The 22,960-nt window shown below is 49.1% G+C and overlaps 1 protein-coding gene across 2 annotated transcripts; it reads left to right on the plus strand.

The window, feature by feature from the left end:
* Positions 1-4,085: 4,085 nt before the first annotated feature.
* On the plus strand, positions 4,086-21,730 carry kptn (kaptin (actin binding protein)). Of its 2 annotated transcripts, XM_072549457.1 has the most exons (12): positions 4,086-4,426; positions 6,373-6,455; positions 7,449-7,533; positions 8,381-8,435; positions 11,105-11,180; positions 11,281-11,354; positions 12,324-12,433; positions 12,659-12,775; positions 16,019-16,103; positions 16,768-16,903; positions 18,416-18,625; positions 20,919-21,730. In XM_072549457.1, exons 1-12 carry the CDS (start codon positions 4,195-4,197, stop codon positions 21,108-21,110), a joined length of 1,455 nt encoding a protein of 484 aa, XP_072405558.1. In that variant the 5' UTR covers positions 4,086-4,194; the 3' UTR covers positions 21,111-21,730. The 2 variants fall into 2 exon arrangements, with proteins under 2 accessions (XP_072405558.1, XP_072405559.1); XM_072549458.1 differs by lacking the exon at positions 11,281-11,354 and having other exon boundaries at positions 12,654-12,775.
* Positions 21,731-22,960: the final 1,230 nt, after the last annotated feature.

Below are 22,960 nucleotides of genomic sequence, written 5' to 3' on the forward strand. Positions count from 1 at the left end.
GATTCTCTGCTCCAGCTTGACTCCTTGTTGGTTGCAGTAAAATGGCAGCCTTTGCAGACATTGCTGCCTTGGTGTCCATGGAGTCCATTTCCTCAATCAAAATTAGTACAGAATTCTGCCACTGTTTTCTCTAACTGGAGTTGCTTGCATTTTTATCTTTGAGCACCAAAGGACAGGCTGGCGTCTGAGTTTCAGCTGCTCATCCAAACAGGACCGCAATCCCTCCGCAAGGCCCTGGAAGGTCAATGTAGATCACTCTGCACAAGTCATGTGATTGACTTTAGATTTTTTAAAAATGGCTCCAATCTTCATACAAAAGGGCAAACTTACACCAGCGCATAAATGTGTGCACACACGCTGCTTTGCAGGAACATCTGGGGTGAGCAGAGCTGTGTCCAAATGCTGAGAGAATGTGTTCCATTCTGGGGAAAGTCTAGGACCAGAGGGCACAGTCTCAGACTGAAGGGGTTCCAGTTTACACTGAAATGAGGAACTACTTTTTAGGTAGTCTTTGGAGCTCCTTGTCACAGTTGAGAGATTCTAGATCCTAAAATAAACGCAGGAAGGCAGCCATGAGAGGTGTGAGATCAGTCATGGTCCTGGGAATGGAGCGGCTGAATGGCCTACTCCTGTTCCCATTTCCCATGGTCTTAACTACAAGAGACCGTGTGTAATTTTGTTGGCCATTTCTTGCACTCATTTAGCAATCCACACTCCCTCTTGGTACCTGCATATTACTGTGGAACCTCTAATCTTCCCTATGCGACCTATTAGTGTTGCTGTCAGTTAGCAGGTACTGATGTGCGATGGTATGAACAAGTTGGACCAAAGGGTCTGTTTCCATTCTACCACCACTACGACTGTACAAGACTCTACCTCTAAGTACAGCACCCTTACAAATATGAGGATCTCTGCAATTTCTTAATGTGATACTTGTTACACTGAGGTCCTGTTAGGCCACTGCTCATGGCTATTATTACCAGAAAATCCACACTCATGGTATATCATGTTTATCTATCTTGATTTTTATCTATCCTGTCCTAGAGGCAGGAGCAGGACAGTCAGCCTGCTCAGACCTTGCTCTGCCACCTCAGTCATAGAGATGTACAGCACAGACAGACCCTTCAGTCCAAGTGGTTGTTTGAAAGGTGTCTTTAACAATGGTTCCAACAAGGTTGTGACAACTGAGGGAGGGTCATTCAACCTGAAACGTTAACTCCGATTTCTCTCCACTGCTGCCAGACCCGTAGAGCTTTTTCCAGCAATTTGATTCCCAGCATCCACAGTCCTTTGGATTTTTATTGTAAGAACGTCCTTACATTGAAGGGACAGTGGAGGGGGGGGGGGGGGGGGGGGTACATTACATGCGGCAGAATTTGATGTGTTCCATATCCTGTTGGCATACATTTGCAAAGATATTTTTTCTCCCTTGACCCAGTTTATATTTGATAGCCAAGATGGAAACCAAGATATTTGTACTATTTTTGGAATATGGGCAGGACACTAGGGCATTTGATGAAATATCAAGACTGTCCCATAGCAAAACCACAGAAGTCCAGTCACACTGAATCATAGTGAGGGAGGAGAACTAGGTTATTCAGTCGAGATTAGATTCCCTACAGTGTGGGAACAGGCCCTTCAGTCCAACGAGTCCACACTGACTCTCCGAAGAGTAACCCACCCAGACCCATTCCCATACATTTACCTCTAACTAATGCACTTAGACTACATACTACATTGTCCGTGGCATTCAGGGACACGGCCAATTCAGCTAACCTGCACATCTTTGGGTTGTGGAGGAAACGAGAGGAAGCCCACGCGGACACGGGGAGAATGTGCAAACTCCACACACGGTCAGCTGAGGCTGGGCTTGAACCCACATCCCTGGTATTCTGAGGCAGTAGTGCTAACTACTAAGCCACCATGTAGCCCCAGTCTGTTCTACTATTCCAGGATTTCATATCTAAAGCAGTAGAAGTTTTTTTGCTTAGAAGAGATGACACTAACAAACATACAAAATGACTTACAAAAATAGGCTCGCTTATATGATTGCTGAAATTTTGAAGGAAGTCAAACTTCACATTGTAAAACATGAAAAATAAAAACATATTGAAACAGACCAATAGCAGTTTGCTATACAAGATTTTATTTTTAAAAACCTGCACTATTAGAACAATTAAATTCTAAAAGAAAGCTGTTTCTTTTAATTGTTCATTGCTGTAGCAAGTCATTACAATAAATGTTTCATTGTGCAATATTTAATGATAAGTGAGCAGAGGGCTAAATTGCTCCCACTTTTAAATGGATTACAAATCAGAGGGCACAGTTTTAAGATGCCTTGTAAAGGAAGCAAATGTGGGGTAAGGAACTTTTTCACAATTAATAGTTTGAGGCTGGAATATAATGTCTGGAAGTATGGAGATAGGTTCAATTGAGGCATTCAAGAGGGCAATGGATTATTATCTAAAGTGCCGGGTTACTGAGCAGCAACCAAAGAACTGCAGATTCTGAAAATCTGAAACAAAACTGTCTCAGGTCAGCTGCAGTGTTCTAGTGAGGTTCAGCACAAGCTGAAAGAACAGTACCTCGTTATCTACATGGGGATCCTGCTGCTCAATATCAAGTTTAATTTTCAGGCCTGAGTGTCTTCCATGTCCTTTACCCATCCCAACGCCTTGTCATCAGACAGTCTGCTTTCTTCAGAACCAGCCCATTTCCGTCCACTGTCTCCCTAGCTCGCTACCATCTATTCCTTTGTCTGCTCACTGCTTTCCCCACCTTCCCTTCTCCCCCACCCTCCGAGCTCCATCTCCACCTTTTATCCACTCCTTTCTCACACCAGTCTTCAGCATAAATACCACCTTTTCCTAGCTATAATGACTTCCTAAGTAGTGTCACTGGACTCGAAACGTTAACTCTACTTCTCTACAGATGCTGCCAGACCTGATATTCTCCAGGAAATTTGTTTTATTACAAGGTAACTGAGATAGTACTCAGAGAGCAGTACTGATTTGGAGATGCCAACGTTGGACTGGGGTGTACAAAGTTAAAAATCACAACAGGTTATAGTCAGAGACCAGTACAGTCATGATGACCTGAACAGCCTCCTGCATTGGAACGATCGTCTGATAGTGAATTCCAAATATTTAATCTCCAGCCTGCTAATAAGTTACAACGCGGCATTTTTGTTAGGGACGTGTCACTGACAATAACAAGACGCCATTTTTGTTAGGGGCATTTAAACAGGTTTGGTCAGACGCCATCTTTAAATAGAGGCGCATCGCATGGACGGAGGGAACGCCATCTTTGATAGGGGCATTCTTCCAGACGGCGCAGTCGCCATCATTGATAGGGGTATAGATCAGGGCGACTGTCCTGCCTATCCTATGCTGCTTGACTTGCTCCACGTTTCATCGGCTGATTTTCCAGCATCCGCCGTCCACACCATCTGCAACTAAGGGTAATTATCAGCAATGGACCATGTTTGATTTGGGCATAGCTTGGGGGGGTGCCACATTTGATGTGGGCGTGTTATAGAAGCCGACGTGACGCCATCTTTGATCGGGGCATGTTGCATCAGCTGGTGACGCCATCTTTGATCGGGGCGTGTTGCGTCAGCAGACGTGACGCCATCTTTGATCGGGGCGTGTTGCGTCAGCAGACGTGACGCCATGTTTTTTAGGGACCTGTCAAAGAAACCAATGTGCCGCCATCTTTGATAGGGCGTGTCATTGGTAACCGCGAGGCGCCATTTTTGTTAGGGGCATGTCTTCGGGACGCCATCGTTGATGGGGGCGTGTCGTGGGAGGCGACAAAACGCCATGCTTGTTACGGGGTTAAAAATCTCACAACGGCAAGTTGTAATCCAACAGGTTTATTCGGACGCACTAGCTTTCAGAGTGCTGCGTCATCATCAGGAAAGGTTGTGGGGGCGGGGGAAGGGGAGCGAACCTTCGAGACGCCATCATTGATAGAGTCGCCTCATGAAAGTCGCCGGGGCGCCATCTTTGTTGGGGGCGCGTCGCGGAAGCCGGTGGGACGCCATCTTTGTTGGGGGCACGTCGCGGAAGCCGGTGGGACGCCATCTTTGTTGGGGGCACGAAGGTCATCCTCATGCGACAGTGAATTGAGTCGAGTGAGGATGGGCCGAGGGGTCCTGGAGCCGAGGTTGATGTAACTCCCCTCCCCTCCCTTATGGAAGGGCCTCCGAGCAGTTTGTACGGTTCCTGCCCCTTGGTGGAGGACAGTTTCAGCCGCCTGTCCTCCCAGAGCAACATCTACGGCCTGAGCGCCTTCCCCAGGCCTGAGGGAGGCTGTGACCTCCTGACCGTCACCCTCAAGGGAAAGGTCATCAACTTCAGATACCAGACCCCCCGGCAGAAGATCAGGCCCCTGGCCAAGGAGGTGCAGTTCACCTACATCCCAGGTAATGGAGAGTGACCCTGTCCCTCTGCCCCACCCCCACTCACTCAACTGACCACTCATTGTCCAGGCAGAATGGCCAGAGGGGCACCTGGACATACAACTGGTGTGGACAGGGCCTAGGTGCAGTTCACCTACATCCCAGATAATGGAGAGTGACCCTGTCCCTTTGCCCCTCCCCCACTCCCTCAACTGACCACTCATTGTCCTGGCCAGAGGGGCATCTGGACATACAACTGGTGTGGAAAGGGTAGGTGCAGTTCACCTACATCCCAGATAATGGAGAGTGACCCTGTACCTCTCACCCCCACCCCACTCCCTCAACTGACCATTTATTGTCCTGGCCGGAGGGGCACCTGGACATACAACTGGTGTGACCACCTCCTCTGACCCTGCACCTTGGTCAGCTCAGAATGCCTTCTGAACTGACCACTGATTGTCCAGGGAAACTGGCCGGAGGGGTTTGCAAGTGGACAATGTAGGTGCAGCGAAGTGATTCACCCACATGGGGAAAGAGGCTAGGATCAGAGGACGTCCTCTCGGAGTAAGTGGCCGCGCATTTGAAACAGAGATAAAGAGGAATTTTCTTGTGTCAGAGGGTAATGAATCTGTGGAATTCTTCACAGCAGAGGGCAGTTGAGGCTGAGTCATTAAAGTATACTCGAGGCTGAGATGGACACAGTGCCTCAGTGGTTAGCACTGCTGCCTCACAGTGCCAGGGACCCAGGTTTCAATTTCACCCTTTAGGTGACTGTGCAAACTCCACACAAACATTCTCCCAGTGTCTGTGTGGGTTTGCTCCGGTTTCCTCCCACAGTCCAAAGATGTGCAGGTTAGGTGGATTGGCTGTGGTAAACGTGGGGTTTAAATCGGAGGGTCAGTACATGCTCGATGGGCTGATTGGCCTCTTATCTGCACTGCAGGGACTCTGTGATAGATTTTTAATCAGTAAGAGAATCAAGTTGGAGGGGAAGGGGCGGGGTGTTGACCGTTGCTGCTTCAAAGCTCACAATTTCAAAATCTCAGTTTGCAACTCCACCTGGGGTGCCAGTGTTCACCTTGGGAGACCTGCTTCTGGTGCTCCCAGCTCCTGCCTGTGGATTCCCAGAATCCTCCAGTGTCTAGCTGCCCATGCTGGAATGATTTAAAATGGGGAATGCACAGGAGGCCACAGAGTTCGAGGAGTTCAGGAAGGTTGTCGGGGTGGAGGAGATTAGGGAAGGTTGAGGACATGGAATTACTTAAAAATGAGCATCTTGAAGTTAAAATATTGCCTTGACAGGCAGTCAGTAAACACAGTAATGATAACAGGGCAGGACTTGGTGTGAGTTAGAGCACAGACAATATGTGGGAGACCAGTCAGGATACTTGCGTTTATCTAGCACCTGTCTTGATATGCCAAAGTACTTCACAGCCAGTGGAACCACCGATTTGTCTTTAAGTGGGATTGTTGTCATAATCTTGGAAATGCAACAATGGGATAAGTGAGCAGATAATCTATTTAAATGCTGTTTCAGGGATGGATAGTGACTGGGCGATCTGTCCTGCTATTATCATATGGTCTTCCGCATTCAATTGAGAGGCAGACCAGAGGCCCTGGTTTAACATCTCCTCCAGAAGAATTTTGTTGGTGGTGGTGGAATGAGAAAGGTTGTCATGATGCTTGAGGCTGGGTTTAAGACCGGAAACATAGGAGACTATAAAATGAGGGAGTGCTAGTTATGTGAGAATAACATAGGGGACCTGCAGGAGGTCACAGATAGTCAAGGCACTTGCAGTGTCTGAAAACCATGAGGCAAGAGGTGTAAGAGTCTTGGGGCTTGAACACAGGCTGGATGCAATCTGCTCAAAACCTGCACCATGGATCCAGAGAGGAGTGTAAGAGATCGAGAGCTGGATGTGTGACGTTGTGGAAATTCTTAAAATTGACCTTTTCTGTTGCCTCCTCAGTGGACGCAGAAATCGTATCTATTGATGCTTTCAACAAATCTGCACCGAAACGAGGTCTGGTTGTGGGAATAACCTTTATCAAGGTGAGGTCGCTGGTACTTTGCACTGCACGCTGGGTTCCAGTGGAAAGAGCTACATAGTTTGAAATCTTTCCTTTTAAAACAAAATGCTTCTCAGTTTAAGAAAGAATTGACTTTTGTTTATTATTATGTGGGATGTGGACATCACGAGCAAGATCAATATTTGTTGCCCATGCTAAACTACTACTTAATTACTTTGTACATAAAGGTATTTTTATGAATATACATAGTCACTAAAACAGTGAAAACAAAAATGCTGGAAATTACAACGGGTCAGGCAGCATCCATGAAGCAAACTAGCATTTTGAATCTCAGATCTCCATGGGTGCCGAATGACCTGCTGTGATCTCCAGCATTTTTTGTTTTCAGTACAGATTCCCCCGTCTGCAATAATTTTCTCCAACTTAGTCACTCAATCAGTTTGGTTCTGTACAGTAGCATGTGAAACAAACATTGGAGTTTGACTTTATCCAACGAACAAACCCGAGGCACTACTTTCTTGCATGAGATTATATTCGAGGCTCAAAGGAATCTGATGACTGTACGTTGCCCGTCCTTAACTGCCCTTGAACTGATGGTGTGTTAGGGCTATCTCGGAGGGCAGTTGAGAGTCAACCACATTGCTGTGGGTTTGGAGTCACATGTTGTCCAGCCTGGGTAAGGATGGCAGTGACAAATCATTGACGGTTACCACTTCTGAGGCTGGCTTTATATTTTCTCTATTCGTTTTAATGTAAATTCCATCTGTTGCCCTAATCGGATTTCACTCCCTTGTCCCCAGGGATTAGTCTGCGTCACTGGACTCCTGAACTCGTGACAGAATGCTGCTCCGTCACCGTTTCCTCTTCTCAGTGGAATCTGGCAGAATCTCAGCAGGTCACAAAGTGTGTGATGGCCAATGAATACAGTCATGTGCTCGATGATGTTAAATGCCTGGGATCCTGAGCTCCACTTCACTCTGAGGTTGATTGTTGTTGCTGCTTTTATTTTCCACAGGACTCTGGCGATAAGGCAAGCCCGTTCCTCAACATCTATTGCGACTACGAGCCGGGATCTGAGTATAATTTGGACTCCATCGCCCGTGAGTCAATGTTTGATTTGTTTTTTGGCTCTCGGTCGATTTTAAGCAAATCCCCCCTGCCCCCAGCCTCTGGGTCTGAGGGTTTCATGTCTAGGCCGGGAAGATGGCTACTCTGACCATGCAGCACTCCTTTGGTATTGACTGGGGGAGTAACCTGAACTTCACTGTTCCTCAAGGACCTGTGACCTCTGACTACAGTGGCTCAGTGGTTAGCACTGCTGCCTGACAGCGCCAGGGACTTGGCTTCGATTCTAGCCTCAGGCGACTGTGCAAACTCCACACGGACATTCTCCCTGTGTCTGCGTGGGTTTCCCAAGGCCAATCCACCCTAACCCGTACATCTTTGATGGCTCCGGTTTCTTCCTGCCATCACAAAAATGTACAGGTTAGGGTGGATTGGCCTTGGGAAATTGTCCCGTAGTTTCCGAGGATGTACAGGTTCGGGTGGATTGGCCTTGGGAAATGATCCCATGGTGACCGTGATGTTCAGGTTAGGGGAATTGGCCGTGGGAAATGCAAGATTATAGGGATGGGATGGAATGGGTCTGGGTGGGATGCTCTTCGGAGGTCCGGTGTAGACTCAATGGGCTGAATGGCCTACTTCCACACTGTAGGGGTTCTATGATTCTGGCCTCAGGGCTGAGAGTGCGGGCCACTGTTGATGCTTTCCATGTAATGGGGCAGGGAGGGTAAGGGGTGGATGGTTGAGTGCGTGAGGGTCACGGTGATGGTACCAGCTTAACCTGGTACAGTACGGCGGGGGGGGGGCCTGAGGGATTTTAACTGTATTCTGCGATGATTTTCTTTTGCGGAGAGTGGGCACTAACCTGTGCTTCTGTTTTTACAGAAAGTTGCCTTAACCTGGAACTCCAGTTCACCCCCTTCCAGTTGTGCCATGTGGAGTAAGTGCCTGGGATCTGCCTCTTCGCTTCACTTCCTTGGGTGCCCCCTTTTGGGTTAGAAACTAAACCCAAACAAATACAAAATAATTCTGATCCGCTGCCTTCCCATAAGCCCGAATGATATACACGCAGAATTAGGCCATTCTGGGGTGTCATGTTGCGGCTTTATAGGATGTTGGTGCGGCCACTTTTGGAATACTGCATTCATATCTGGTCTCCCCACTATCGAAGAGATGTTGTGAAACTTGAAAGGGTTCAGAAAGGATGTTGCTGGTACTGGAGGGTTTGAGCTACAGGGAGAGGCTGAATAGGCTGGGCCTGTTTTCCCTGGAGTGTCAGATGCTGAGGGGTGACCCTTATAAAGGTTTATAACATCATGAGGGGCGTGAATAGACAAGGTCTTTTCCGCGGGCGGGGAGACCAGAACTAGAGGGCATAGGTTTAGGGTGAGAGGGGAAAGATATAAAAGAGACCTAAGCGGCAACTGTTTCCCACAGAGGGTGGTACGTGTATGGAATGAGAGGAAGTGGTTTAGGCTGGAGCAATTACAACATTGAAAAGGCATCAAGATGGGTACATGAATAGGAAGGGCTCAGAGGGATATGGGCCAAATGCTGTCAAATGGTATTAGATTAGTTTAGGACATCTGGTCAGCACGAACAAGTTGAAATGCAGGGTCTGTTTTTGTGCTGTACCACTCTCTGACTATAACGCCCTTACATTCTCCATGGTTTACAAAGATGCCCAAATAATGCATCTCCGGTCCCTCTCAGGAATCCAAATTCACCAGAAGTCCAAGCCTCCCAACACCAACATAAGCGACTCTGCACCATTGGTCGAGTAACTGTAGTTAAGCTTGAATTTCTCACCAGTGGTGACCAGTGCCTCTATTAGTAATTATGGCTCCCTACTGTGTTCACGACAACTCTATGACTTGGCCTCCTATGACAATGAGTTCCGCAGATATGGTGGAGGTGATGGCCTAGTGGTATTGCCATCAAACTGTTAATCCAAAGACCCAGACGATGTTTTGGTAATGAGGGTTCGAACCCCAGAATAATAGATGGTGGGAACTGAACTCATTAAGAAATAAAAGTGATGACCGTGAATAAATTGTCAGGAAAAACCCTTCTGGTTCACCTAATATCCTTTAGGGAGGGAAACTGCCATCCTTACCTGGTCTGGCCTACCTGTGACTCCAGACCCACAGTAAATGTGGTTGATTGTGAACTGCCCTCTAATTAATTAGGAATGGGACAGCAACACACTCATCTTGTCAATGAATTAAAGATTCACCACCCTCTGGCTGAAGAAATCCCCCTTCATCTCAGTCCCTTCACCTTGAGACTGTGCCCTAGTCGTTTCTGTTAGCGGGCAGCGAGGGATGAGCAATAAGTGCGTACTGACCGATTTCCTCCAGACGAGGAGAAAAATTAATATGCAGTTGAGTAGTGAACTGCAAATCATTCACTGGCAGGGAGTGTGGATGAGAGTGATTCCTGCTCAGGCACGGGAAGGAGAAAACATTGGTGTTTGGATCATCACCGTCCAAACCTCCAGGGATGTGCTCATGTGATGCAGCGGTGGAGTCCCTATCTCTGAGCCAGGAGGCCTGGGTTCAAATCCCACCTTTTGCAGAGGGTGAGTCATAACATCCTTAAACAGGTCGATTTTAGAAACTGTCTCCAACGGTTCAGTTTGTAATGTGCAGTGCTGTAGCAACCCCAATCCTTTGGCAGATCAGTTGGCACTGACAGCGGGCGTGGAATCAGATTGGTGCCAACGTACAGGAATTTGACCCCCATTTTGGCTGGAGTAAAATCGGAACCTCTGTGTCCCTTGTCGGCTGCCTGGTGTAGGCAGCAGCACTGAGAGTCTGAGCTGCTGTCCGACCAAGAACTCCTGAAGTTTATCCAACAATGTAACTTACAGGGAGAGAGAGAAAAGTACACCATTGAAATACTCGGGCTGTGTTGTGCACAGCATTCGCTCGATGACCCGTGCTGCTGCTGTAGTGACTGCCCAACCTTGATCAACCCCTGAGGTTTCCCCGAGTGGTAGTCATGAGCTGACGTTTCGGGGACCCGCAAGCTGCCAGCAGCAATGGGCACCCAACACCAGTAAAACTGGGAACTGGTGTCGCATTTCATTGTTCCAGTGTGGGTCATTTCCATTTGTGTGCCTTCTGCTGCCTGCTGGGGAGGGGCTGTGCCAACTTTCAGTGTTTGGAAAGCACTGTCCTAACCTACCACAGTCTGAGTCTTCAATCAACTGAGCGATTCCTTGAGCCCTCAGGATTTGGAGGAGCCGGTGTTGGACTGGGGTGGACAAAGTTTAAAAATCACACACCAGGTTATAGTCCAACAGGTTTAATTTGGAGCGCTGCTCCTTCATCAGTGGTCCTTCATCACCACCTGATGAAGAAGCAGAGCTCCAAAAGCTAGTGCTTCCAAATAAACCTGTTGGACTCTAACATGGTGTTGTGTGATTTTTAGGTTTGAGCCCTCGGGTGTTTGAAGGAGAGAATCGCTGATTTCTGTGACCTGCTGTGTGAGGAAGACCTCCCCGATTTCACTCCTGAGAGTGAACAGCAGGGCAGGGGCAGGGTGGCTGTTGTTGTCTTCCCCCGCCCCCTGGCCGACTTCACGTTTCCCTTTTCCACATTCCAGGATCCAGGAACGGCAGCAGCGAGAGACCGTGTTCCTGCTCAGTGGCCACGACCATCAGATCCACCTGTACAAAGAGGTGAGCCCTTCCCCCTTCCAACTGCGGCTCAGTTTCGCATCTCGTCAATTTCCCCGAGTGACCGCTGCCTTCTCTCTCTCTCTCTCTCCTTGTTTCACAGAATGAAACGCTGCATCAGTTTGAAGAAAGGCCGACGGGATTAATATTCCCTGAGTTAACAGGCCTACCCAGCCAGTAAGACCTCAGCATTGCTCGCGGGTGGATCTTGGGATGTTTTAGGCTAGGCCACAGCTCCGTGGCTCTCTGTGTGTTGCTCACAGATTCTCTCTTTTTCTCACATGCTCTCATTAGAACTAGGAGAAGGAGGAGGCCATTCCACCCCTCAGGCCTGCTCCGTCTTTCAGTACAATCATGGCTGATCTCATCTCAGCCTCAAGTGTGCTCTCTCAACCCTTTAATTGAAAATCTGTCTGTCTCCTCTGGCCCTCCTCAGTGGTTAACTCCGCTGCCACACAGCGCCAGGGACCCGGCTTTGATTCCACCCTCGGGCGACTGTCTGTATGGAGTTTGTGTCTTTTCCCTGTGTCTGCGTGGGTGCAGGTTAGGGTGGATTGGCCATGATACATTGACCATTGTGTCCAGGAACGTGCAGGATAGGTGGGTTAGCCATGGGGAATGCAGGGTTACAGGGGGGTGAATCTGGGTGGGATTCCCGTCAGACGGACGGTCGGTGTGGACTTGATGGGCCAAATGGCCTGCTTCCACACTGTAACGATTCTATGATTAAATTAACTGTGTCCCAGCATCTACCATACATCTGGGAGAGTGAGTGCCTTGGAGAGAAGTAATTTCTCCGCACCTCTATTTCAAATCCGCCACCCCTTATCTTAAAACTGTGTCCTCTCGATCCAGACTCCCCAACTTGAGGAAACATCCTCTCCATGCCTACGTTGTCGATCCCTTGTAGTATCTTACAGATCTCGTTTAAATCTCTCATTGCTCTAAACTCCAGAGGGTATAGGCCTCAACTGCTCAATCTCTCATCACATGACAAATCCCTGGAGTCAATCTCGTGACCTACCCCTGACTTGCCTCTGGCTCCCTTTCAGTCTCATGTGCTGTCACTTTTGGTTTGTGTTTTTTTTTGTCGTCTCACTAGATGCTGTGGGAAGTGAGTGCTAATGCCTGTTTATCTCATGACAGTGTCCTCTGGCTAGATGTGGTCAATATTCCGGATTCGACCAGACGGTTGACAGCGTTTGGTTGTCAGAATGGATTTGTGGGGATTTCTCACGTGGATCAGGAATCGAAAGGTCAGAACTGGACTGTTGCCGATCGTGACTAACCCCCATCCCAACCTCTTCCCTGGCACTGTCGGCCCTACTTTCAGCTCCTTGCCTTTTTTGAGGTCTGGAATCTCCTCCTGCCCCAGTTTGTCTTGCTTCCCCCTTGTCCCATGTCTCAGGCTGCCCCCTTCCCCCACCCCGCTCCCGGTGTTTGTGCATGTTTCTCACCCACTGTCTCCATTTGAAGTCCAGTTGTTCTGCAGAGTTGGAATGTACAACAGGATGGGCCGATTTCCACTGTCCTGCTCTTCAGATTACCCACTGAGAACAGCGAGGGCTATTCAACCGGGCAAGGAACACCGAGTGTTGGTGAGTGAATGAGAATGGGCCTCAATACCTAGACTGGCAAAGGTACAATGTTCACTCTACAATGATTTGTTTTTAACACAAGTGCCTCGCTCTTTCTCTCTCGTTCAAAAGGTGCTCTTTAAAACCTACCATTTATAGAGTCATAGAGATGTACAGCACGGAAACAGATCCTTCAGTCCAACCCGTCCATGCCAACCAGATATCCCAACCCAATCTAGTCCCACCTGCCAGCACCCAGCCCATATCCCTCTAAACCCTTCCTATTCATATGCCCATCCAGATGCCTTTTAAATGTTGCAATTGTAGCGGCCTCCACTACTTCCTCTGGCAGCTCATTCCATTTACGCACCACCCTCTGTGTGAAAAAGTTGCCCCTTAGGTCTCTTTTATATCTTTCCCCTCTCACCCTAAACCTATGCCCTCTGGTTCTGGACTCCCCCACCCCAGGGAAAAGCCTTTGTCTATTTATCCTATCCATGCCCCTCATGATTTTATAAACCTTGATAAGGTCACCCCTCAGTCTCCGACACTCCAGGGAAAACAGCCCCATATACTTGAGTAATAGTCGATCTCACGTAAAAGGTCAACCCCCTATTTTTGGCTAAATAACCTGGAATTTTCCACACGTCTTGTGTAAAAGTCGACCCTAGTTCTTCACCGGTAACAGATCAGTGTTTCTGTGAGTCAGTGTGCCCACCGTCATATCCCACTCCAGCTTTCTAGTCTGCTGGTTGGTCTGATCCGCTCCCTGTCTTCCAGTCCTCTGGCTGTTGGGTTCCACTCCGGGTTTTCATAATTACTATAATTCACTATTTTTCTCCCTTTAATTCATTTCGAGATTGGCTGGGCTTCTGCTAATGGTACGGTATGAATTTCAGCCCCTCAAAAGTAGTATCCATGTAGTAGTCAATAAATAGCTATAAATTCTGTGTACTCCACAACCACCTGATGAAGGAGCAGCGCTCCAAAAGCTAGTGCTTCCAATTAAACCTGTTGGACTATAACCTGGTGCTGTGTGATTTTTAACTTCATAAATTTAAAGTAAGTCAAAAAAAAAAATTGACTATTACTCGAGTATGCAGAGGAGCCTCAATTATCCAAAGGACACACGTGGGGAGTATTCCATTCGGTCAGTCACATTCTGGATAACGTAGTGTAGCTGAGCATTGGGACCTTCAATCTTCCCAGATATTCGGATAATCGACTGCAGGATAATCAAGGTTCCTCTGTATACTGTATGTGGATTTAAAGTGGCTCAGTGTTTAGCACTGCTTTCTCACAGCACCAGGGACCCAGGTTCGATTCCAGTCTCGGGCCACTGACTGTGTGGAGTTTGCACCTTCCCCCTGTGTCTGCGTGCGCTTCCTCCCACAGTCCAAAGATGTGCAGGTTAGGGTGGATTGGCGGTGGGAAATTATCCATAGTATCCAGGATGCGCAGGCTCATTGGATTACCCATTGGCAATGCAGGGTTACAGGTAGGTCTGGCTGGGATGCACTTTGGAGGGTCGGTGTCGACTCGATGGGCCGAATGGCCTGACTCCACGCTGTCAGGACTCGATGTCTTTGGCCAAATGTTTGGTTATCCATAGCTAATATTTCCTTCTACAGCTCAGATGTTCATTCCACACATTCTTTCTGTGTAAAAAAAAAAAGAAAATTGCCCCTCGTGTCTTTTTTTTAACTCTTTCTCTCTCTCTCTCCTCTCACCTTAAAAATGTGCCCTAGTCTTGCAATCCCCTATCCTGGGGAAAGGACAGCTACCATTAACTCTGTCGATACCTCGCATTATTTTATAAACATCCATAAGGTCACCTCTCAATCTCCTACACGCCATTGAAAAACGTCCCCCAGCCTTTCCATACAACTCAAACCTTCCATACCCAGCAACACCCTGGTCAATCTCCTGAACCCTCTCCAGCTTAATAATATCCTTCTGATAACTGGGCAACTTCTTTGGAGATGTGCCACGTTCTCAGGCTGGCACAGGGTTAGATGCCAGTCTGTGGATGTGGGTTGTATGCTCATAGTGCATGCCCTGAAATGTTGAGACCAACCCAGAGGTTCTTTGGAGCAGACTGAAGTCACCAGGTACCCCCTCTCTGAGATCAAAGTCAAGAATTCTCATCTAGTCTGTTCAGCAGGTTTGGTAAGATGGAATGCTGTATATGAGTGAGGTGAGATATCTAGTTAATAACGCCATTAACAAAGATTAATCCCCTTTAATACACAGCTCACTGCTGCCTAGCAAGAATCCCAACTCCGCACCTAGGGCACACATGTCATTGAGCCCTGGGGAGTTTTATCGAACAAAGACCTAGGGGTCCAAGTACATAATTCTTTGAAGCTTGCATCACATATAGACAGGGTAATTAGGATGGCATTTGGGACACTTGCCTTCATTGCCTTTGAGTATAGGAGTTGGGACATCGTGTTGAGATTGTAAAGGACATTGGTGAGGCCTCTTCTGGAGTACTGTGTCCAGTTCTGGTCTTCCTGTTATAGGAAGTCTATTAAATTGGAGAGGACTCAGAAAAAACTAACCAGGATGTTGCTGGGAATGGAGGTTTGAGTTGTAAAGAGGGGCTGGGACGTTTTTCACTGGAGCGCAGGAGGGTGGGGGGGGGGGGGGGGGTGGGGGGGGGTGGTGTGGGTGGGGGGGGGGGGGGCATGGGTAGGGTGAATGGCCAAGGTCCTTTCCCTAGAGTGGGGGGGGGAGTCCAGAATTAGAGGGCATAGGTTGAAGGTGAGAGGGTAAAGATTTAAAAGGGACCTGAGGGGCAACCCTTTTCATGCAGAGGGTGGAACGTGTATGGAATGAGCTGCCAGAGGAGGCTGGTACAGGTACAACATTTTAAAAGACTTTTGGATAAGTTCATGAGTGGGAAAGGTTTAGAGGAATGATTAGAGTGGTGCTGGAAAAGCACAGCAGACCAGGCAGCATCCGAGGAGCAGGAAAATCTTGACTCTAATGTCCAGCATCTGCAGTCCTCATTTTCGCTTAAGGTTCCGAGGGATATGGGCCAAACGCAGGGAACTGGGACTAGTCCAGTTTGAGAAACCTGGTCGGCAGGGACAGGTTGGACCGAAGGGTCTGTTTCTGTGCTGCGTGATTCTAATTTGTTTCTCTGTATGCACCTCAGAAACGGGGCAACATCCACCCTTTCCAATGCCATTAATCCTACTCTGTTTTCCTCTCCCCCCTCCCCCCACCTTCTCGCTCACCCCTCTCTATTTACTGCAGATTCTGATGCAGCCAAAGCTGATGCCTCTTTGGAGAACTATAACCTGCTCGTGACCTCCACCATTGAGCTCTCTGTAGTTTACAGGTGAGTCGTCTTGGCATTCGAAAGGGACAGGCACTGGGCTTGTTGGCACCACCTTGATAGGTCACAGCAGGGTCATTGTCACTGTTAATCAGCAGTCCCTTCAGTACCAGGGTGTAGGGGGGAAGCCCAGTACATCATGGCCAATCCCACGATGAAATTCCTGGGAAATCCATCCCTTAACTCCCCAGAACAGAAGTTCCCAAAGTGCTGCTCATGACAGCATGGTGTCTCAGTGATTAGCATTGCTGCCTCCCAGCGCTAGGGACCCAGGTTCGATTCCAGCCTCGGGCCACTGTCTGTGGGGAGTTTGCACATTCTCCCCGTGTCTGCATGGGTTTCCTCCCTGCAGTCCAAAGATGTGCAGGTTAGGGTGGATTGGCCGTGGGAAATTGCTCTGTGGTGTCCAGGGACGTGCAGGTTAGGTGGGCTAGCCGTGGGGGATGCAGGTTTACAGGGATAGGGTAGGACAGTGGGCTGGGATGCTCTTCAGAGGGCCGGTGCAAACTCGATGGGTTGAGAGGCCTCTTAGCGTCTTGTCAGGATTCTGCGATGAGGGCAATACCCTGTGGGAACAAACCAGCGGCCGAGTGACGGCTGCAGCTCCCTCCAAAACAGCTGCTCTGGAGGAGCCAGTGCGTTGACCTCTCTTTCTCTCCCCTTGCAGGGATGTGCTGAAGAATGGCCTCGGTGACCAGGCCATCCTGCCAGAGAGTGACCAGTTCGACAGTGTCCTGTGTGCGCTGGTTACCGATGTCGACTTTGACGGGGTGAAGGAGATCCTCCTTGGCACCTACGGCCAGGTAACGAATGGAATGTCCCCCCTGCTTCTGATTTCCTGTACACCCCTGCACTCCAGCTCCCATCATACCACCCCTGGAGGTGACATCCTGAGGGTTACCACTGACCAGAACCTCAACTGGACTCACCAGAGTGGCTACAAGAGCAGCTCAGAGGCTGGGAATCCTGCTCCGGGTAGCTCCCCCTCCTGTCACCCCAAGGCCTGTCCACCATCTCCAAGGCACAAGTCAGGAGTGTGATGGAACACTCCCCACTTGCCCTGGATGAGGGCAGCTCCAATACACAGCACCATCCAGGACAAAGCAGCTCCCGTTTCATTGGCACCACGTTCACTCTATCGACAGCCCACGCTCAGTAGTAGCAGGGTGTACGTCTACACGGTGCACTGCAGTAATTTACTAAGGCTCCTTTAGACAGCACCTTCCAAACCCACAATAGCTTCTCTCTCGAATATACAAGGGAACACGACCCCCTGCTGGTTCCCCTCCGAGCCCCCCTCCACCCTGACTGTGGAAATACATCACCGTTCCTTCACTGGGTCAGAATCCTGGAATTCCCTCCCTAAGGGCATTGTGGGTCAACCCACAATAGATGGACTGCAGCGGTTCAAGAAGGCAGCTCACCCCCCCACCTTCTCAAGGGGGCAATTAAGGATGGGTAATAAATGCTGGGCCCAACCAGCGACACCCACGTTCCACAGTAATAAAAAGAAATGCCGTCCGCTGTCTCTGGAATACCCCTCCCTAAACTTGTCTCCCTCTCCGTCCACCCTCTCTGTCTCCCACCTCACTCTCTCACCTCTTTTCAGCTTCTGCCTGAAAGCGGCGTCTCTGACCAAAATGTTTGGTCACCTGCCCTAATTATCTCCTTGTGCAGCTAAAACACAAAGTTTAAAAACGCTGTTTCGGTGCCCTTTGTTTGGTGTTGGCCTCCCATGTGGCCTTGCTTCATCACTGGAAAATAATGTCATTTCTCACTATATCAGCCTTTCTCAATGAGGATGGGACTGCAACGACATCTGACCCTTGTAACACCCCCTGGGCAGTGCCCAGATCACTCACGGTCACGTCTCCAGGTTTGGATTTAAATAACTACCGTTTAATTGTTCCTGTTGGCTGTCTCTTGCCATTCCCCTTTTCTAAAATTGGCTTTCTTGCGATTCTGTCCTGATGAGTTTAATAAACAAATACCCTCCATCTTCACAGATTGTCTGGCTGTCAATTTCCACCCGGAAAGAATGGGGGAGGTCAGCTGACCAGTCCAGAAGATGCCAGTCCTTGCCCTCCTGCCAGTAGGCACCATCACCAGGCTAACCTGAGTGGGAATTCGGCCCCTCTCTCTCCGACTAGCCAGCAGCCCTCCTGCCAGTAGGCACCGTCACCAGGCTAACCTGTGTGGGAACTTGGCCCCTCTCACTCTGACTAGCCCTGGCAGCAAGGAGACCTCCATGTCTGGAAGGGGCCGTGTGTCGTTTTGCCTTTGCTCTGGAGTCTGAGCTTGCTTTCTCTTGGCAGGAGTTACTCTGCTACAAATCCTGCACCATGGGGGCCCCCGATCCCGAGGCTGTGGAGTCAGGACTCGCCCCCCGGCTCCGAGGTGAATTCCGGCTCCTGTGGAAAAGAAGTTTCCAGAGCCCCCTGCTCTCCTTGGCCTACGTCGACCTAACGTGTGACGGTCTCTCTGAACTCGCCGTCGGCTCTCTGAAGGGGCTGCACATTTTGCAGGTAACGGGCCCTGGTCTCCCTTCCACCCCCTTCCCACCAACACGTCGTCATGGAAATCGGCTCCCACTGTGCTACCCTCCCTTCCCAAACATCTGAGTTCGAATTGGTATCTTTCCAGCACAGAGAAGATGGGCCGAAAGGCCTCCATCACCCTCCGATTCTATACTTTCTAAATGCATTTGTTACCAGGAGTGAGAGAAACGTGGCCGGGTTTACTTGGTCTTGGATGAGGAGGGCACTCCGACTGCGAGAGGGGACAATGGGCTGAGGACATTGGGAAAGATTGCAGCAGCCATTCACGTGGGGTTAAAGGTTGTTGCTGGGGGTTACTAAAGAGGATAACTTTACCCAAGTCTGTCGGAACACTGACATCATTGTCTCCAGGTGGTGGGTGTGGAGAGCAGGGACCATTGTACCTTTTGGTGGGGAGTTGAATAAGTGTTGGAAGGAAAGGGACAGAGCTGTTGGAGCTGGAGTCAGGCACTGGGACTCATTTCGGATTGCTTGAGCAAAGGGCTAGACTTGGCTCGATGGGCTGAGTGGCTTCCTTCTGTGTTCCAAAACTCTCTGATACCAAGCGTTGTTTAGTAAGGCAGGGAGCACTGAACTATGAGAGAGATGGATGTCGAGGACATGGGGGGACAGCATGGTGGCTCAGTGGTTAGCACTGCTGCCTCAGCGCCAGGGACCCGAGTTCGATTCCAACCTCGGGCGACTGTCTGTGTGGAGTTTGCACATTCTCCCAGTGTCTGTGTGGGTTTCCTCCCATAGTCCAAAGATGTGCAGATTAAGGTAGATTGGCCGTGCTAAATTGTCCCATAGCGTCCAGGGATGTGTAGGTAAGGGTGGAGTAGCCATGGGAAATACAGAGATCAGGTGGGTGGGTGGGATCCTTCAGGAATTCCTGAAGAAGGGAATAGTTTACTTCTCCACCTCCTGATGCTGCCTGGCTTCCTGTGTTCCCCCAGCTTCTCTACTGTCATTTCAGATGACACTTAAGAGTCAGCCATATTGCTGTGGGTCTGGAGTGACATGTAGGCCAGACCAGGTAAGGATGGCCGATTTCCTTCCCTAAACGACATTCGTGAACCAGATTGGGTTTTTGCTACAACAGAAGTGTTACTCACTCAGTCTCAGTTTCAGTTTCAGTTTCAGTTTCAGTTTAATCAGCTCCTGAGCTGGGATTTGAGCCCATGTCCCAGAGCTTTAGCCTGGGGCCTGTGGATTACTCATCCTGTGATGTAGAATCTATACAATGCAGAAGCAAGCCATTCGCCCCATCGAGTCCACACTGCCCCTCTGCAGAGCGAGCTACCCACACCCACCCCATCCCTGTAACCTTGCATTTGCCATGGCCAATCCACCCTAACCTGCACATCATTTGGACTGTGGGAGAAAACCCACGCAGACACTGGGAGAATGTGCAAACCCCACACTGACAGTCGCCTGAGGGTGGTATCGAACCGGGCTCCCTGGCGCTGTGAGGCAGCAGTGCTAACTACACATATCTTCCGCTATCCGAAAGTAGAGCTTTTGTAAGCTGAAATGGTGTAAAACAAAGAAGCATTAATTTATATGGCAAAAATTTAGCCTTTCTTCGCAAAAGCGAAAACCCTCTTTGGATTTCTTTCAGTTAGCGAAAACGGGTTTGAACGTAAGTCTTTGGTAAAAGTGAAGTGACGTAACCTTTGAAAAGCGGGGGATACCAGCACTGAGTCACCATGCTGCCCCGTTACCACATGTCATAGAGTCATAGAGATATACAGCATGGACACAAACCCTTCGGTCCAACCCGTCCATGCTGACCAGATATCCCAACCCAATCTAGTCCCACATGCCAGCACCCGGCCCATATCCCTCCAAACCCTTCCTATTCATGTACCCATCCAAATACCTCTTAAATGTTTCAATTGTACCAGCCTCCACCACTTCCTCTGGCAGCTCATTCCGCACACGTACCACCCTCTGTGTGAAAAAGTTGCCCCTTAGGTCCCTTTTATGTCTTTCCCCTCACCCTAAACCAATGTCCTCTAGTTCTGGACTCCCCGACCCCAGGGAAAAGACTTTGTCTATTTATCCTGTCACCATCTTCCAATGTTGCAGGTCAGCCCTGAGCTAATGGTGTGAGTGGGACAGGCTTGACACCCTAAATGACCTTCCCCTTTTCCTGGGGGCCTGTCCACCTATTTTAACCCCAGTTTGGTCAATCACTAGCCCCCACCTTAGTAGCTGCGAAATGATGTTTTTTTTTTTAAAACAGCAACATTAAGTGCAGTCTGCTTGTGTGTTGCAGCACAGTCTCACCCAGACAGCCAGCCTGGTCTTAGAGAGGCTTCGCTCCCGAGCGTCGGCTTTGGGGAAGAATTTGCCTCCAGGCCCGGGCAGTGCGGAGCTTGCCAAGGCCGAGATGGACACACAGGCAGCGTCCGAGCCGGAGGAAACCGCGGGGTGTCATCACCAGGAGACCGCGGAAAGGAGCAGCTGACGAGGTGAGCTTTTGCTCCCAACCCCGCTTCAAATGGTGACCCATGTTTCACCCCCACTCCACACAAAAGCAGCGGGGATTGATTTCTCACATCAGCGGTTTGCACAGCCTCTGGGTCCGGAGGAGCTGAGCAGGAGAACGACACCTCGCAAAGCCTCTGACCTGAAGGTGCCCGTGGAATAGTGCGGCCTGGAAGTCGCTGAGCGAAAGATGGTTTCGAATCCTTCCATCTTGTACTTCAGGGTTGTTTGAGCTCGAAAGCTTGTGGGCCAGAGGCCCGTGTTTCAGTGGCGTTCCAGGATAGTCTGTCGACATTCAAACGTGCCCCTGTTCATTCATCGCCTTTCCAAATGAAGTCGCTGCATGGACAGATTCCCCCCCCCAAGCTTTGGCGGGCGGGGTTGTATTATCATTGCACCTTCCTCAGTTCTCTCTAGCGACTAGCACCAAAAAAAAAACAAGAGACCCCTTTCCGAGCGTTATAACAGCAGGAAGGAGCGCTGCACAGCCAGAAGACCCAACGTTCGCATGATACAACAACTTTCAGTCAGATGGAAACCTGTGACACTTGACCTTTGAAAGAGGCGGACTGGAGAATTCCCCCCCTTCCCCCCCCCCCCCCCCCCCCGTGCCAGGTGTATATTTAATCTCAGCATCGGATTCTTACATCGCCTTGTTGCTAGAGACAGCTAGCTCTTTGACAACCAGCTGCTCCATTTCCAACGTTACAGCAATGGCCAATTATTTTTAAGGGAAGTGTTTAATTGACTGCAAAGCATTTTAGGATGCTACTGAAATGCAAGTCATTCCTTCACCCATGTAACATTTCGGAAATAATATTCATTGTGCTGCAAGCGTTAGTTTAATTTAAAAATAATTAGAAACTGTGGCACGTCTGGGTGTATTGCAATAAAATAAAAATGGTTTGGAATGTTCCACAACTGTTTTTTTTTTGCAGGAGGGTCAAAGTGCTTTTGTCCTGAAATCTGTGTTTGTCTTTGGCACTAGGCTGTTCTGGACTGATAGCTACTGGGTCTGCAGTCAACAGAAAACTGGGAGCTGCAGGAGACAGCAACTCGAATTAATCAGAATATGTTGGATCCTGAACTGTGTCACCTCTTCCCAGCAGCAGATGGCGCAGTTGTTTCACTTTCCACAGTAACAGGAGACGGTCTCTGTGATTATAATGAGTTTAAGGGCTTGACTAGAGCAGGGGTAGATAGAGTACAATGTGGGAAAGTGTGAGGTCATGCACCTCGGTAGGAAGAATAGAGGCATGGGCTGTTTTCTAAACAGGGAGAAAATTCACAAGTCTGAAGTGCAAAAAGTCTTGGGAGTTCTTGTTCAGGATTCTCTCAAAGTAACCTTGTAGGTTGAGTCAGTAGTTAGGAAGGCGATTACAATGGTGGCATTTATTTTGAGAGGACTTGAAAATAGCAGCAGAGATGTATCTCTGAGGCTCTGGTCAGACCACTTTTGGAGTATTGTGCACAGTTTGGGCCCCATATCTCAGGAAGGATGTACAGCCCTGGAGTGGGTTCAGAGGAGGTTCACGAGAATGGTCCCAACTTTGAAAAGCTTAACATATGAGGAACGTTTGAGGACTCTGGGTCTATACTTGATGGAGTTTAGAAGGATAAGGGGGGGATCTGATTGAAGCATACAGAATATTGAATGGCCTGGACAGAGTGGATGTTGGGAAGATGTCTCCATGGGTAGGAGAGCCTTAAAGTAAAGGGAAGACCTTCTAGAACGGAGATAAGGAGAAACTCCTTCAGCCAGAGAGTGGGGAATTAACGGAATTCACTGTCACAGAAGGCTGTGGAGGCCAGGTCATTGTGTGTGTTTAA

The sequence above is a fragment of the Chiloscyllium punctatum genome, chromosome 29 (assembly GCF_047496795.1).
Source record: "Chiloscyllium punctatum isolate Juve2018m chromosome 29, sChiPun1.3, whole genome shotgun sequence".
NCBI classification, from domain to species: domain Eukaryota; kingdom Metazoa; phylum Chordata; class Chondrichthyes; order Orectolobiformes; family Hemiscylliidae; genus Chiloscyllium; species Chiloscyllium punctatum.